General features: G+C 34.3%; 1 protein-coding gene across 3 annotated transcripts in view; it reads right to left on the bottom strand.

Annotated features, from left to right (window-relative positions):
• CNBD1 (cyclic nucleotide binding domain containing 1) overlaps positions 1 to 10969 on the bottom strand; it is a 458767-nt gene extending 447798 nt beyond the window's left edge. For all 3 annotated transcript variants that reach the window (XR_009253278.1, XM_058698491.1, XM_058698492.1), the window contains exon 1: positions 10827 to 10969. Coding sequence is in view for 2 of the 3 variants with exons in the window: in XM_058698491.1 (XP_058554474.1) it covers positions 10827 to 10914 (88 nt within the window). In the remaining variant the exon portion in view is untranslated. The remainder of the gene's footprint in view (positions 1 to 10826) is intronic.
• Positions 10970 to 13472: the final 2503 nt, after the last annotated feature.

Raw genomic sequence — 13472 nt, 5'->3', positions numbered from 1 at the left:
ATTATGTAATAAGTAATTCCTTATTTTTAAAGAAATACATGCTAAAATTTTTAAGGCAAATTGAGTGTCAAATGGCTCTGAAAAAATGTTTTGTTATATTAAACTTACAAAATTTCCATAAGATTGCACTTTCAAATTTTTTAAATTTTACTTTTAAAAATTTAATAGCTTTTTCATATGATGACTTTTATACTTAGAAAATATAATGAGGAAAAGACATCATTCATAATAGCAAAGGAAAAGAAGATAAAATGCCAGAAATAAATTTTATTGAATGGCATAAAAAAACATTTGCAAAAATTGGAATTAGGGATGAACTGAATATTGTAAAAAGTTCTTTTTTTAAATATTTATTTATTTATTTATTTATTTTGAGAGAGAGAGAGTGAGAGTAAGGGGAAGGGCAGAAATAGAGCAGAGAGATTCCGAAGAAGGCTCCACGGAGCCCAATGCGGGGCTCAAGTCTCACGAACCATGAGATCATGACCTGTCAAGAGCCTGATGCTTAACAAACTGAGCCACTCAGGCACCCCTTACAAGTTCTTAAGTAGGAATATTCAATATCATAAAGACATCAATTCTTCATAAATGAATCTTTAACACATTTCCAAATAAAATACCCACATGTTTATTTGCTGAAAAAGCCCAAATATTTCTAAAGGTCATATAGAAAAACAAACATAAAAGGCTACAAGTCTTTTAAAAAAGAGTAATCAGTGAAGGTTAATCTTACCAGATACTGAAGTATATTATAATGCTTCAGAATTATAACAATTCAATACAAATGCATAAATACATAAGAAATAAGTGGAAAAAGTAAATAATAGTTTCCAGAAATACATCCAGAATGCATATGAAAATTCAGCGTATAATAAAAACTGGCATTTCAAATTAGTAAGAAAAAGATAGATCACTCAACAAATAGTGTTAGAATTGATTGGTCATTTGGAAAAACATTAAGTTGTAGCCATACACCACTATTCTAAAGTAAAACTATTGGAAAATAAATTCCAGATGCACCAAATATTTAACAACCTTAATATTAAAAATAAAACTACATAAGTAATAAAAGAAAGCAAGCAAAAATTATTTTTAAATTTTGGCATGAAGAATAGCATTCTAAGAAAGAATCAATAACAGAGGACAAAAACTGTCCAAGCAATCTAAAATATTTGTATAACACAAAAATCATAAACATGAAAAAAATACAAGCTGAGAAAAATACCTGCAAATTACATGCCAAAGGGCTAACTTATTTTATACACAAAGATTTCTTTCAAATAAAAGGAAAAATAAACCTCAATGAATGGGCAAGGGACATATAAGTAGACTGTTCACATAAACACAAATGACCACAAATACATGAAAAGATTCTAAATCTCACTCATAAAGAAATGCAAACTTACAGAGTAAATAAAACTATCTCCAACTAATTTATTGGCAGAATATTTGTTCTATAATGCATGATGTTAGTATAAATACTGTGAAATAGAAACTTGCATATGCTGATGGTACGAGTAGAAATTAGTACAAACTCTTTGAAGGCAACTTGTTAATAGTTATCAAAATTTAAAATGCACACATCCTTTGGCCTTGCATTGCTATTAATACACATGCTTGCCAACTCAAGAAGGTAGTACAGGATGTTTATCTGATTTTAACAGCAAAAGTAACTAGAAAAAAATTCCCATTGTATTATTAGAGAGAATCCAGCTGTCAGGAGACTGAAACCACACCAGTAATTTCAGTAGAAAAAACAATGATACAAAGAACTATTAGTCAAATATTAAAGAACTGAAGAGACAAAAAGGGAGCCACAAATACCATTCAGAAAGCATCTACCACCACTCTTTTTGCTGATGAAGCAAAGGGAAGAGGTTTAATTACTAAAACTTGGAAGCTGGAAGCAGTGGCCCTAAGAAGCAGTGCTTCTGAGACAGTGTACCAGCAGCTGGTGCTGGATTGTTGAGGGGGTGTGATGAAGCTATTTCTGGCAACACTGGGAAAATTGCAAATGGAATTATCTGCTGCTGCTGGAACAAACAGCCGCTGCTTGGGTGAAAAAGATACACTCACAAGGAGAAGCAAACCAGAAACAGAAAACAAAAGGAGGGGCCCCTTGGTAGGTCAGTCAGTTAAGTGTCTGAGTCTTGGTCATGATCTCATGGTTTGTGAGTTCCAGCCCTATGTGGGGCTTTGCGCTGACAGTGCAGAGCCTGCTTGGGATTCTCTCTCTCTCTCCCTCTCCTCTATATGCCCCTCCCCTGCTTGCTCTCTGTATCTCTCTCAAAATAAATAAACTTAAAAAAAAGAAAACAAAACAAAAGGATAAACATACTCCTTAACTTTGCTCCTGCCTTCCAATCTCCCTCTAACACGTGCTATTGACAGATTCTAACAGGAAGCCAGCTGGCTTCTTGAAAAAAACTGGTTTGCAGAGCCCCAGCCCAGCATTATAAAGCAGAATATATAGAAGGGTGGAGTTGAAGATGAGACACAATATATTAAATAGCACATCCATTAGCAGTATTTTGGTGTATTCAAATAATGAAATATAATTATAGCCACTAAAATTAATAAGGAACATATCTACATATTGACATGAAAGGCCTTCATAATATATGATACTAATAAGTAAAAAAAAAAGTAGGATATAGGGTAATAAAAATGTTCTACCATATGCATTAAAATAATATAAAAATATATAAATATTAAAAATATATACATGTATATATAATGTTTACATATATATGTAAAATATATAAACATTAAAAATATATACAAGGAAAATGTTTTTCATGACAGTTACTTTTGAGGATAAAATTAGGAGTAGGGGTTGGGGGAAGACTCAACTTTTCAATAATTTTTTGTGCCTGATGCATATGTTATTACATAATAACTTTTAAAAGACACCTACTCACCAAAATTCCCACAAATTGTGTAATATTTGTTCACCTTTCTTCTTTTATCACCTGCATACTAGGCATTAGAGATACAAAGACATATGAAGGGTAACCACTTATCTCCAGATATTTATCTAATAAGAACCATAAACGTAAGACACATTTTTATGATTTTCCAGGTCAGAGACATGGAAGACATTACTTCATACTGGAGAAGCCAGGAGAGTCTTTGCAGAGATTCAAGTCACTGACACTGGAATGATAAGAATAAATAGAGCAAGATAGATGGGAACTCCAAGAGGAAACATGAGCTAAGGCATAAAAGTATGGTGAGGAACATGATGTTATAACTCAAGGAATAATTTTCTCCCAGCATAGGAACTCTCCAGCTCTGTTCTACAGAGACCATATAAAGGTAGAGTGTTAACTACATTGCTAGGTAACATTGTTTGTGATAACAATGATCCCTGACTGAGGAGTTGCATATGAACCAAGAGAAAGTATAGATGATATACAAATTCCTAATGGAGAGCCACTGAAATGGACTTTCCTGACCAAAGTGACTCTTTTTTTATCATTATAAATTTTTTATTGACATACAGGTGACACAGTTTGGAGATTCCTCAAAAAATTAAAAATAGAAATAGCATAGATACAGTAATTGCACTACGGGTATTTATTCAAAAAAAACAAAAACATGAATTCAACAAGATATAGGAACCCCTGTGTTTACTGCAGTATTATTTGTAATGCCCAAGATAATGGAAACTACAATGACTCTTGTGACTGAGAAGTTCCTTGCAGAAAACTTAGCAACAGTGTCTATGGGATTTTTTATAAGAGATTTTGGTTTCTGCAGGGTATGACACTTTTAAGCCAGGACAATTCCACACCTGCCCTATGTGATTCTCATTACCTTGAACCTGAACTATGCTGAGGGTAAAGAGGATTGTGCTGCTGCTTAGGCAGCTGTGAAAAACACTGGCACAGAAGGGGAACACCTGACACTGCCCTTCTGGAAGATTATGATTCTCTCCTACCCTTTGGAGCACATATGCCAAATATGGTCATCTGAATGCTTCACTGAACCTAGGAACTCCTCCTGTCCCCCTGAACAGTATTGCAGATAGGTTTTAAGAATGTCAATCAAAGCATTTTAGCTGTAATGGAGAGTTGTATCAATGGAAATGTTAAGTCTAGAACATGAAAGACAGATTTTAGCAAAAGCGTGAAATTTTTAAATGCCAGAGACTGAAGAAAATGGATTGTAATCTAAGTTTTGGAAGAAAGTACAAACCTGACAGCTTTTGTGTGGAGAGTTAACATGATCAAATTCCTTTTCAAAACATCATATTTTTAAAAAGGAATCTGGTCCATACTATATGTCAGAAGGAACTCCAGAGATCAGTTCAGTGAAAAGTGATAGAGGACCAATCTAGGTGGCGGAGGGCAAAAGAGGACTAATGCAGGAGGTATGTCTGAGATAGACTGCCTAGAACAAAGCAGTAGCCTGAGATGTGAGGGACAATATAGTGTGGCAGCTAGCGGAGATCTGATTTGCAATGCATTGCAGTTTACTTCACGGTCTCCTGCCTGAACCCCCAGTGACGATTTGAGCTCAAGTTTAGGTTGCCATTACTTAATTTCTAAAGGTCACTCAAGATTTTCTGACAAAAAGTACATTGACATTGTTATAACAGCGGTAAGAAAAAGTAATAATAAATGCTTGTTTTTTTCAAAAAGACATACATCTTTTCTCCTTTGGGATTAAAAAAAAAAGCAACTTCTACACTGAAAAATAAAGTTGAGTAAATAATTTTCTAATACTTCTTTTCCTAAATTACCAAGTAGCATTTTCCACAGGGACTATTATGGATTATACACACACAGAGACATATATAAACATTCAACCATCTTTCCCACTTTTTATTCCTTCTTGGAATATCCATTCTCATCATTTAGCTCTGTTTTTCAACCTTGTCTTCTTGTATACATTACACTACACAGTCTGCTTCTCCACTGACAGGCCACCCTTTTTCTTACTGCACTCCTAGGATTTGAATGCTTTAAAACTTTAAAATGGAGCAATAGTCACTTTTCCAGATAAATATATGTCTTGAAACTCCTTTCATCTTTAGTTTAGCCACTATAAAACTAAGAATCTCTCAAATTACAGGAAATGCCCTTGAAATGTTAGGAATGATGACATGGTTTTTTCAGGTTTTCTGTAAATGTACATCGTAAAATGGAAAAAAAAGCAAGGAAAATATTCACTTAGGAGTACTATCTTGTTTCTAAATTCCTTGAAGTGTCTCTAGTCTTCTCTTGAGTGCCATTTTTTTCCTTCTACATCCTCCTATGTTGAAACAAGCAAGATGTACTTACAAATATCTTGTGAACCTGAAATACTTTTGTTACTGGAACAAAAACAATTAAAAAAAAAAAACTTTTGTTAAAGCACTGAAATTCTTTCTCCCAGATAAACCAGTAGTTAAAATGAAAAAGCATTTTTGAACTTGTCCTTTCCCAGAATAAGCCTCATAAGCATGAAGAAAATAGAAGCAAAGCTATTAACCCAAACAAAGATAGGTAACTAGACCATACTCTAATGGTAAGTGTAAAAGGGGCTTCCTCCAAACAAATACTAAAGGACAGCTCCCTGACTTCTATTAAAAACAAATTTAAGACATATTTCTTCCCTTTGTCTCTTCAGGATATCAACTTCTAATAATAACAGGGTATGTGTTTACCTAGACCCAGATGCTATTTCACCCAGGTGGTAAAACTACTATAGATTTTGTTAACTGTAAGTTTTTAAAACAATTCTCATCCAGAATAAGAAGTGGCAAGATGTTTTTTGCTTTTGAGAACAATCATCTCTTTCCAAGGGTTAGCAAGCTGTGAAGAATCCTGAGACACAAGTCAAAAAGACTATAGAAGGAGAAAACTGGAAAGTTTCAAAGAAAAAAACGTGTAAGTGATTTAAGAAGCTTAACTACTTGGAGTGCCTGTGAGCCTGGATTTCAGTTAAGGAGACAGCACTGGAGGGTTGTTTAAAGATGCATGGCATATTCTCTCCCTTAAATTAAGAGTGCCTCTAAGTAGCCAAAATGGCAAAATGCAACAATGCATATACATCATTCAACTGGTAAAATGTAGATGGCATTGCAGGGTGGTGGGTAGGAGGAAACGGTACTGCTACTGACTTTGTTGTTGTTTTGAGAAAATTCACTGCACGAATGATACTATGAAGATTCTCTACCACTTGCCAACTGTGTGAACCTTGGTATGAAACCCAAGCCTCACTATCCTTAACTGTAAAGTGGACCATGTATTAGTTTTCATTGTTGCTGAAACAAATGCTGACACAAACATGTCAACTTAAATCACAAATTTATGATCTTACAACTTTAGAAGTCAGAAGCCTGAAAGAGATCTATGTTAAAATCAAGTTGTCAGCAGGGCTGCATTCCTTTTGGCAGCTCTAAGGGAGACTGGTGCTTTGCTTGTCCAGCTTCTAGAGGCTTCCCAACTTCTGTGGTTCACATCCCCTTTCCATCTTCAAAGCCAACAATGGATAATTGAGCCTTTCTCACTCTGAATCTCACTGACTCTGAGTCACACAGCTCCCTCTTTCACTTACAAGGACCCTTTTGATTACAGTGGGCTCAATGCAAAATCCAGAATCTTCTCTCATTGCAAGGTCAGCTGACTAGCAGCCTTAATTCCATCTGCAACCTTAATTCCTCTTGCCATGCAGCACAGTTAATTCACAGATTCCAGGGATCAGGATATGCACATCATTGGGGCCATTATTCTGCCTTCTACAGACCTCATAAGGATCTTGTGAGAAATAAATGAGATAACATAACATGCAAAGTGCTTACCCACTGCCTATAAAAAGCCTTCAAATACTACTCACATATAAAATTTACACATAAGGTAAACATTACTCACTAAATGTAACCTAACTAAACTTATCCAAAGTAAGTCAGGATATATAAAATAGCTGGATTTTTTTTCTAGTTTTATTAAGAAATATTTAACATATATCAGTGTATAAGTTTAAGGTATATAGCATAATTGTTTGATTTACATATACTGTGAAATGATTATAATAGGTTTAGTTAACATCCATCATCTCATACAGATATAAAAAGGAAATGGATAAAAAAGTATCCTTGTGATGAGAACTCTTATGATCTACTCTCTTAACAACTTCTCTATACAGCATATAGCAGTGTTAACTATAGCCATCAGGTTGTACATCATATCCCTAGTGCTTATTTATCTTGTAACTGGAAGTTTGTACCTTTTGACCACCTTCCCCCAATTTATCCTTCCTTCCCCCCCCCACCCGACCCTCTGATAATCATAAATCTGATCTCTATGAAGGTTTTTTTTTTTTGAGATTCTACATGTAATGAAATCATACAGTATTTGTCTTTGTATGTGGCTTATTTCACATAATGTCTTCATCCATATTGTTGCAAAGGGTGGGCTTCTCTTGTTTTTTATGGATGAATAATATTCACTTGTATATATACCACAACTTCTTTATCCATTCAGGCATCAATGAACACTTAGGTTGTTTCCACGTCTTGCCTATTGTAAGTAATGTTTCTATGAAAATAGGGTGCAGACAACTCTTTAACATTTTAATTACCTTTGGATATATTTCCAGAAGTGGAATTGCTGGATCATATGGTAGTTGTATACTCCATACTGTTTTCTGTAGTAGCTATACTAATTTACAATCCTATCGACAGTGCACAGAGGTTCCCTTTTCTCCAAATCCACACCAGCATTTGTTATCTCTTGTCTTTTTTGATAATACCATTCTAAAAGGCATGAGGTGATATTGAGGTTTTAATTTGCATTTCCCTATTGACTAGTGATTGTAAGCATCTTTTCACATACCTGTTGGCCTTTTGTATACTTTCCATGGAGAAATGTCTATTTAGGTCCTTTGCCTATTTTATAATTCAATTATTATTATTTTTTTGCTACTGAGCTGTATGAGTTATTTATATACTTTAAATATTAACCCCTTATCAGATACATAGTTTGCAAATGTTTTTTACCATTGTGTAGGTTGTCTTTTCACTTTGATGGTGCTTTCTTCTGCAGTGTAGAACTTTTTTAGTTTGATACAGTCCCACTTTTTTTGTTGTTGTTGTTGCCTGTGCTTTAGGTGTCATATAAAAACGCATTCCAAAACCTATTTCAAAGAATTTTTCTACGTTTTTTTTATAGGAGCTTCATGGCTTCAGGTCTTATATTTCAGTCTCTAATCCATTTTGAGTTAATATTTGTGAATATTGTAAGATAAGGGTCAAGTTTCATTGTTTTATTTTTGAATATACAGTTTTCTCAGCATGATTTATTGAAGAGACTGTCTTTTCTTAATTGAGTGTTCTTGGTTCCCTTGTCAAATACTAGTTGACTGTATTAGGTTTACTTCTGGACTTTCAATTCTGTTCCAATGACTATTTGTTTTTGTACCAGTACTATACTTCCTGAATGAGTATAGCATTGTAGTATCCTGCTTTGTTCTTCTTTCTCACAGTATTTTTGGATATTTGGAGTCTTTTGTGTTTCTATTTTTAGGAGTGTTTTTTTCTTTTTCTGTAAGAAATGCCCCTGGAATTGTGGTACGGGTTGCATCGAATCCATACAAATTTTGGTAGTATTGACATTTTAATAATATCAACTCTTCCAATCCATGAACACAAGGTAACTTTCCATTTATTTATGTCTTCTTTGATTTCTTTCACTAATATCCCATAACTTTCAGACTAGAACTCTTTCACCCCTTGGTTAAATTTATTCCTAAGTATTTTATTGTTTTTGATACTATTTAAGTGGGATTGATTTCTTTATTTCTTTTTCAGAAAATTCATTGTTAGTGTATAGAAACACTGATTTTTGTATGTTAATTTTGCATCCTGCAACTTTACTGAGTTCCTTGATTAGTTCTAACAGTTTTTTTGGTTGAGTCTTGGGTTTTCTATATATAAAATCATGTCATCTGCAAATGGAGACAATTTTAGCTGGATTTTTTTTAAGGTCCTTAACTGAACCTTCCTATTTATGCCTATTGCAGTTTGAATCATTCCCATTTATATCTTCTTTATAACTCAGATTTAGTCAAATTATCAATTGAAAGCATATTCACATGTGCTTTCATGAGATCATTGTTTCAGCAGAGACAGAGTTTGCTAAGGAAAGTTGTCTATTTGCTAGAGTTAGCACAAAGACCGAGTTACTAAGCAAGCAGGACACATCTCCAAAGAGAAGTCATAGACATAGAACATCAACTAGGAACCTCTGAAGGGAAAACTGTGCTCCACAGCTTTCCATTATGCTCTATTCAGTTCTGAGATCAAATTGCTACTGATTTTTCATCTTTTTATCACTTCACACAAGTTAAGTGTCCTTGGGAGACACTACAGAGGGTAGCACATATCTCATCCCATTGATTCTAAATTAATTTGATTGTTTAGCAGCTACTGTGCTTCCTAGGCTGCTAAAGAAATTGTCTTAGGGTGATTTTTTTTTTCTTTTGTATAAATAAAACCTGTCCAGTAGAAGCTGTGGATTTTGCAAAATTACATTCAATATTTAGTTAATATATGTGAATATAATGTTAATATGTGAACATAGTTATATTATATATATATTATATATATATTATATTATATATATATAATATGTGAATATATAAAGTTAATATGTGAATATAATTCACATAGAAATTCAAAACATTGACTACATCAAGACTTTTTTCACAATAATAATAAAAACATATAAAAGTAATATATTTAGGAATTAGTTTGATTTAACATAAAGACTTTGTCTAACACTATTCAAGACATAAATATACCCCTTCAAAAGGTTGTCAACTGCTGCCATCTTTTCCCCTAAAGACTATAATTATTAATTTTAAAAAACTGATGTGAAAAAGTTAACTATCACAGGAAGATAAAAGATAGACAGGTTAACTTTTTCAAATCATACAGCAAACTTACTCAGTGAATATTAAAAAAACAAAACAAATGCTTTATTGAAGTTGAAAAATACCAAGATTATTATCTTTGTTATCTAGAAGATTTTTTTTCATCTCAACTATCACTAGGACTGTTCTATATTATTAGTCAGTATATTGATAATAAAATATAGATATATGAATTTTATAGCTATGACAAGAAGCCTTGAGAAAACGTTCTGGGTGTAGACTGACTATATAAAATAAGAAAATGCTGTCAATTGTATAAACTTCAAAATATTTAACTCTACTTTATAATTCCTATCATATAAATCAAACACTACAAAATAAAAACAAAATTAAATAGGAATACATTTCAGAGGAAGAATAATGGAAATTATCTCTTTTCTTTCCTTGAAAATTTTAATCAGAATTCTCCTAGTGAAAACGACGTATTAAGTAGCTCACAAAGGGCAGGGCTGTAAGACTGACTCTGGGTAAGCACAAAAAGACCTGCCAGAAACAAGGGGTTTGATCACTGGTGACCCATGTGATCTTTCCATGCCTTTATTTTCTTTTTTCTTTAAAAGTATTTCTTACCTGAAGTTCTGAAAGTTCATAAAGATCCTCACCTTACGAATAATATACTTGAAATCTAGAGGATTGAAATGACTTCAGGGGGACAAAGTGCCCCATTTCTTTTTTTTTAAGTTCATTTTATTAATTTTGAGAGACAGAGAGATAATCCCAAAGGCTCTGCACTATCAGCACAGGGTCTGATGCAGGGCTGGAACTCATGAACCGTGAGATCAGAAATCGAGTCAGGCGCTTAACCAACTGCGCCACCCAGGCACCCCAGAAGTGCCCCATTTCTTATATCTGAGGTTAAGTAGCACTGAAAACTATGACCAACTGTTGATGTATTCCTTACTCACTTGGTAAACTGCGAAGTGGAGGAGGCGGCACATTGTTTATAGCTATCATATGAGACAAAATAGCTGCTGGGAGAGAAGGCAGAGGCATCCTGATGGCTCCAAGGCAGCTGGTCAGAGGCTACTGGAGAGGCAAATGATCCTTCTTTGCCTTGAAGCATCATAAAGCAGAATCCTCAAGGTACTCTTTGATAGGCTGAGTACTATGGAATCTTCATGTTCACAGTTCTTATACAGTGCACAGCATTTCCAAGAGTTAAATATAGACCAGAAAGAACTATATCCTAATCCTAGTCCAGTGTAATTTATGAAGGGGGTTTTGTTATCTATAAAGAGTAGTAAGAATGAAAAAGGAAATTCTACAAGGCAGATACAGGAGAATCAACAGCACATGAGTCCAGATTAGGTGAAATAATTCATTTCATTAGTCACCAATAGTCCAGAAACCTTTTTTCTACCTCCTAAATGTTTACATTGGGTATTAGATACCTTATTTGTAGTACCAGCAACAGGCTATTTATACTGATCTCCATGGCTACATACACAGGGTAAAATATCTCTTCTAATTATATACGAATAAACTTACCCCTGCTTATATGCAACCATATTCTACTGTAGTGTGACATATGTTTTGGTTATCTTCTGTTGCTTCAAAATAATGAGGGCTCATTACAAAGACTAGGGTTTAGAGCCTTAATTAATGTATCTTTTGATCTGTGTTATCTCTCAAGCCTTTAAAAATATTTTCCTGGTTGGCACAAAAAGAGACACTCAGATCAATGGAGCAGAATAGAAAACCCAGAAATGGACCCACAAACATATGGCCAACTAATCTTTGACAAAGCAGGAAAGAATATCCAATGGAATAAAGGAAGTCTCTTCAGCAAGTGGTGCTGGGAAAACTGGACAGCGACATGCAGAATAAACCTGGACCACTTTCTTACACCATACACAAAGATAAACTCAAAATGGATGAACAACCTAAATGTAAGACAGGAAGCCATAAAAATTCCCAAGGAGAAAGAAGGATAAAACCTCTTTGACCTTGGCCACAGCAATTTCTTACTCAACATGTCTCCAGAGGCAAGAGAAACAAAAGCAAAAATGAACTATTGCGACCTCATCAAAATAAAAAGCTTCTGCACAGCGAAGGAAACAATCAGCAAAACTAAAAGGCAACCAACAGAATGGGAGAAGATATTTGCAAATGACATATCACATAAAGGGTTAGTACCCAAAAATCTACAAAGAATTTATCAAACTCAACACCCAAAAAGCAAATAATCCAGTGAAGAAATGGGCAAAAGACATGAATAGACACTTCTTCAAAGAAGACATCCAGATGGCCAACCGACACATGAAAAAATGCTCAACATCACTCATCATCAGGGAAATACAAATCAAAACCACAGTGAGATACCACCTCACACCTGTCAGAATGGCTAACATTAACAACTCAGACAACAACAGATGTTGGCGAGGATACGGAGAAAGAGGATCTCTTTTGCACTGCTGGTGGGAATGCAAACTGGTGCAGCCATTCTGGAAAACAGTATGGAGGTTTCTCAAAAATTAAAAATAGAACTATGACCCAGCAATTGCACTACTAGATATTTATCCAAGGGATACAGGTATGCTGTTTCAAAGGGGCACATGCCAATGTTTATAGCAGCACTATCAACAATAGCCCAAGTAAGGAAAGAGCACAAATGTCCATCGATGGATGAATGGATAAAGAAGATGTGGTCTATATATACAATAGAGTATTACTCGACAATCAGAATGAAATCTTGCCATTTGCAACTACATGGATGGAACTAGAGGGTATTATGCTAAGAGAAATTAGTCAGAGAAAGACAAATATCATATGACTTCACTCATAGGAGGACTTTAAGATACAAAACAGATGAACATAAGAGAAGGGAAGCAAAAATAATATAAAAACAGGGAGGGGGACAAAACAGAAGAGACTCTTAAATATGGAGAACAGAGGGTTACTGGATGGTGTGGGAGTGGGGGGTGGGCTAAATGGGCATTAAGGAATCTACTTCTGAAATCACTGTTGAAAATATGATAACTAACTTGAATGTAAATTTTAAAAAATAAATTAAAAAAAATTTCCTAGTGTCATAATTGCAATAAATAATACTCAAAAGACTGTGACTGATGCCTGAGCCTGACCACTAGAATGGTAACAATTTATTGATCAACTTCATCTAGAAAACATTAATAACTAGAATTGAAAACTTTAGTTGGACTATAAAAGTAACACATTTATGTTGCAACAATTCCTATTAAATTGTATCTGCACTAAATCAATCAATAGTATCTGTGTAATAAACTTCACCACAACTTTTCAATTTAATATATTTTCCTGTCCCCAGTTTTATAAACTCTGGACTCAGTGTAGACTCAAATCTGTTGAGTCTTACCATTGCTTTTCATTTTTATTTCTTATATACTAGTCAGATACCTTTACCTGCATAGGTCCTATCACAGAATTGTACCTTGACATCTCTACCATACCACCTTCATAATCCCTACAGCCTTCATTTGACAGACTCCCAGATCTATTCTCTTCTCATCCTCACAGTCAAAACTCAAAGAACCAAGGATCGGTTATAAAAGTTAATTACAAAGTACTTTTGC

The sequence above is a fragment of the Neofelis nebulosa genome, chromosome 14, assembly GCF_028018385.1.
Source record: "Neofelis nebulosa isolate mNeoNeb1 chromosome 14, mNeoNeb1.pri, whole genome shotgun sequence".
NCBI lineage: Eukaryota > Metazoa > Chordata > Mammalia > Carnivora > Felidae > Neofelis > Neofelis nebulosa.
Note: the sequence above shows the minus strand (reverse complement) of the source record. Positions and strands in the feature narration are given on the sequence as shown.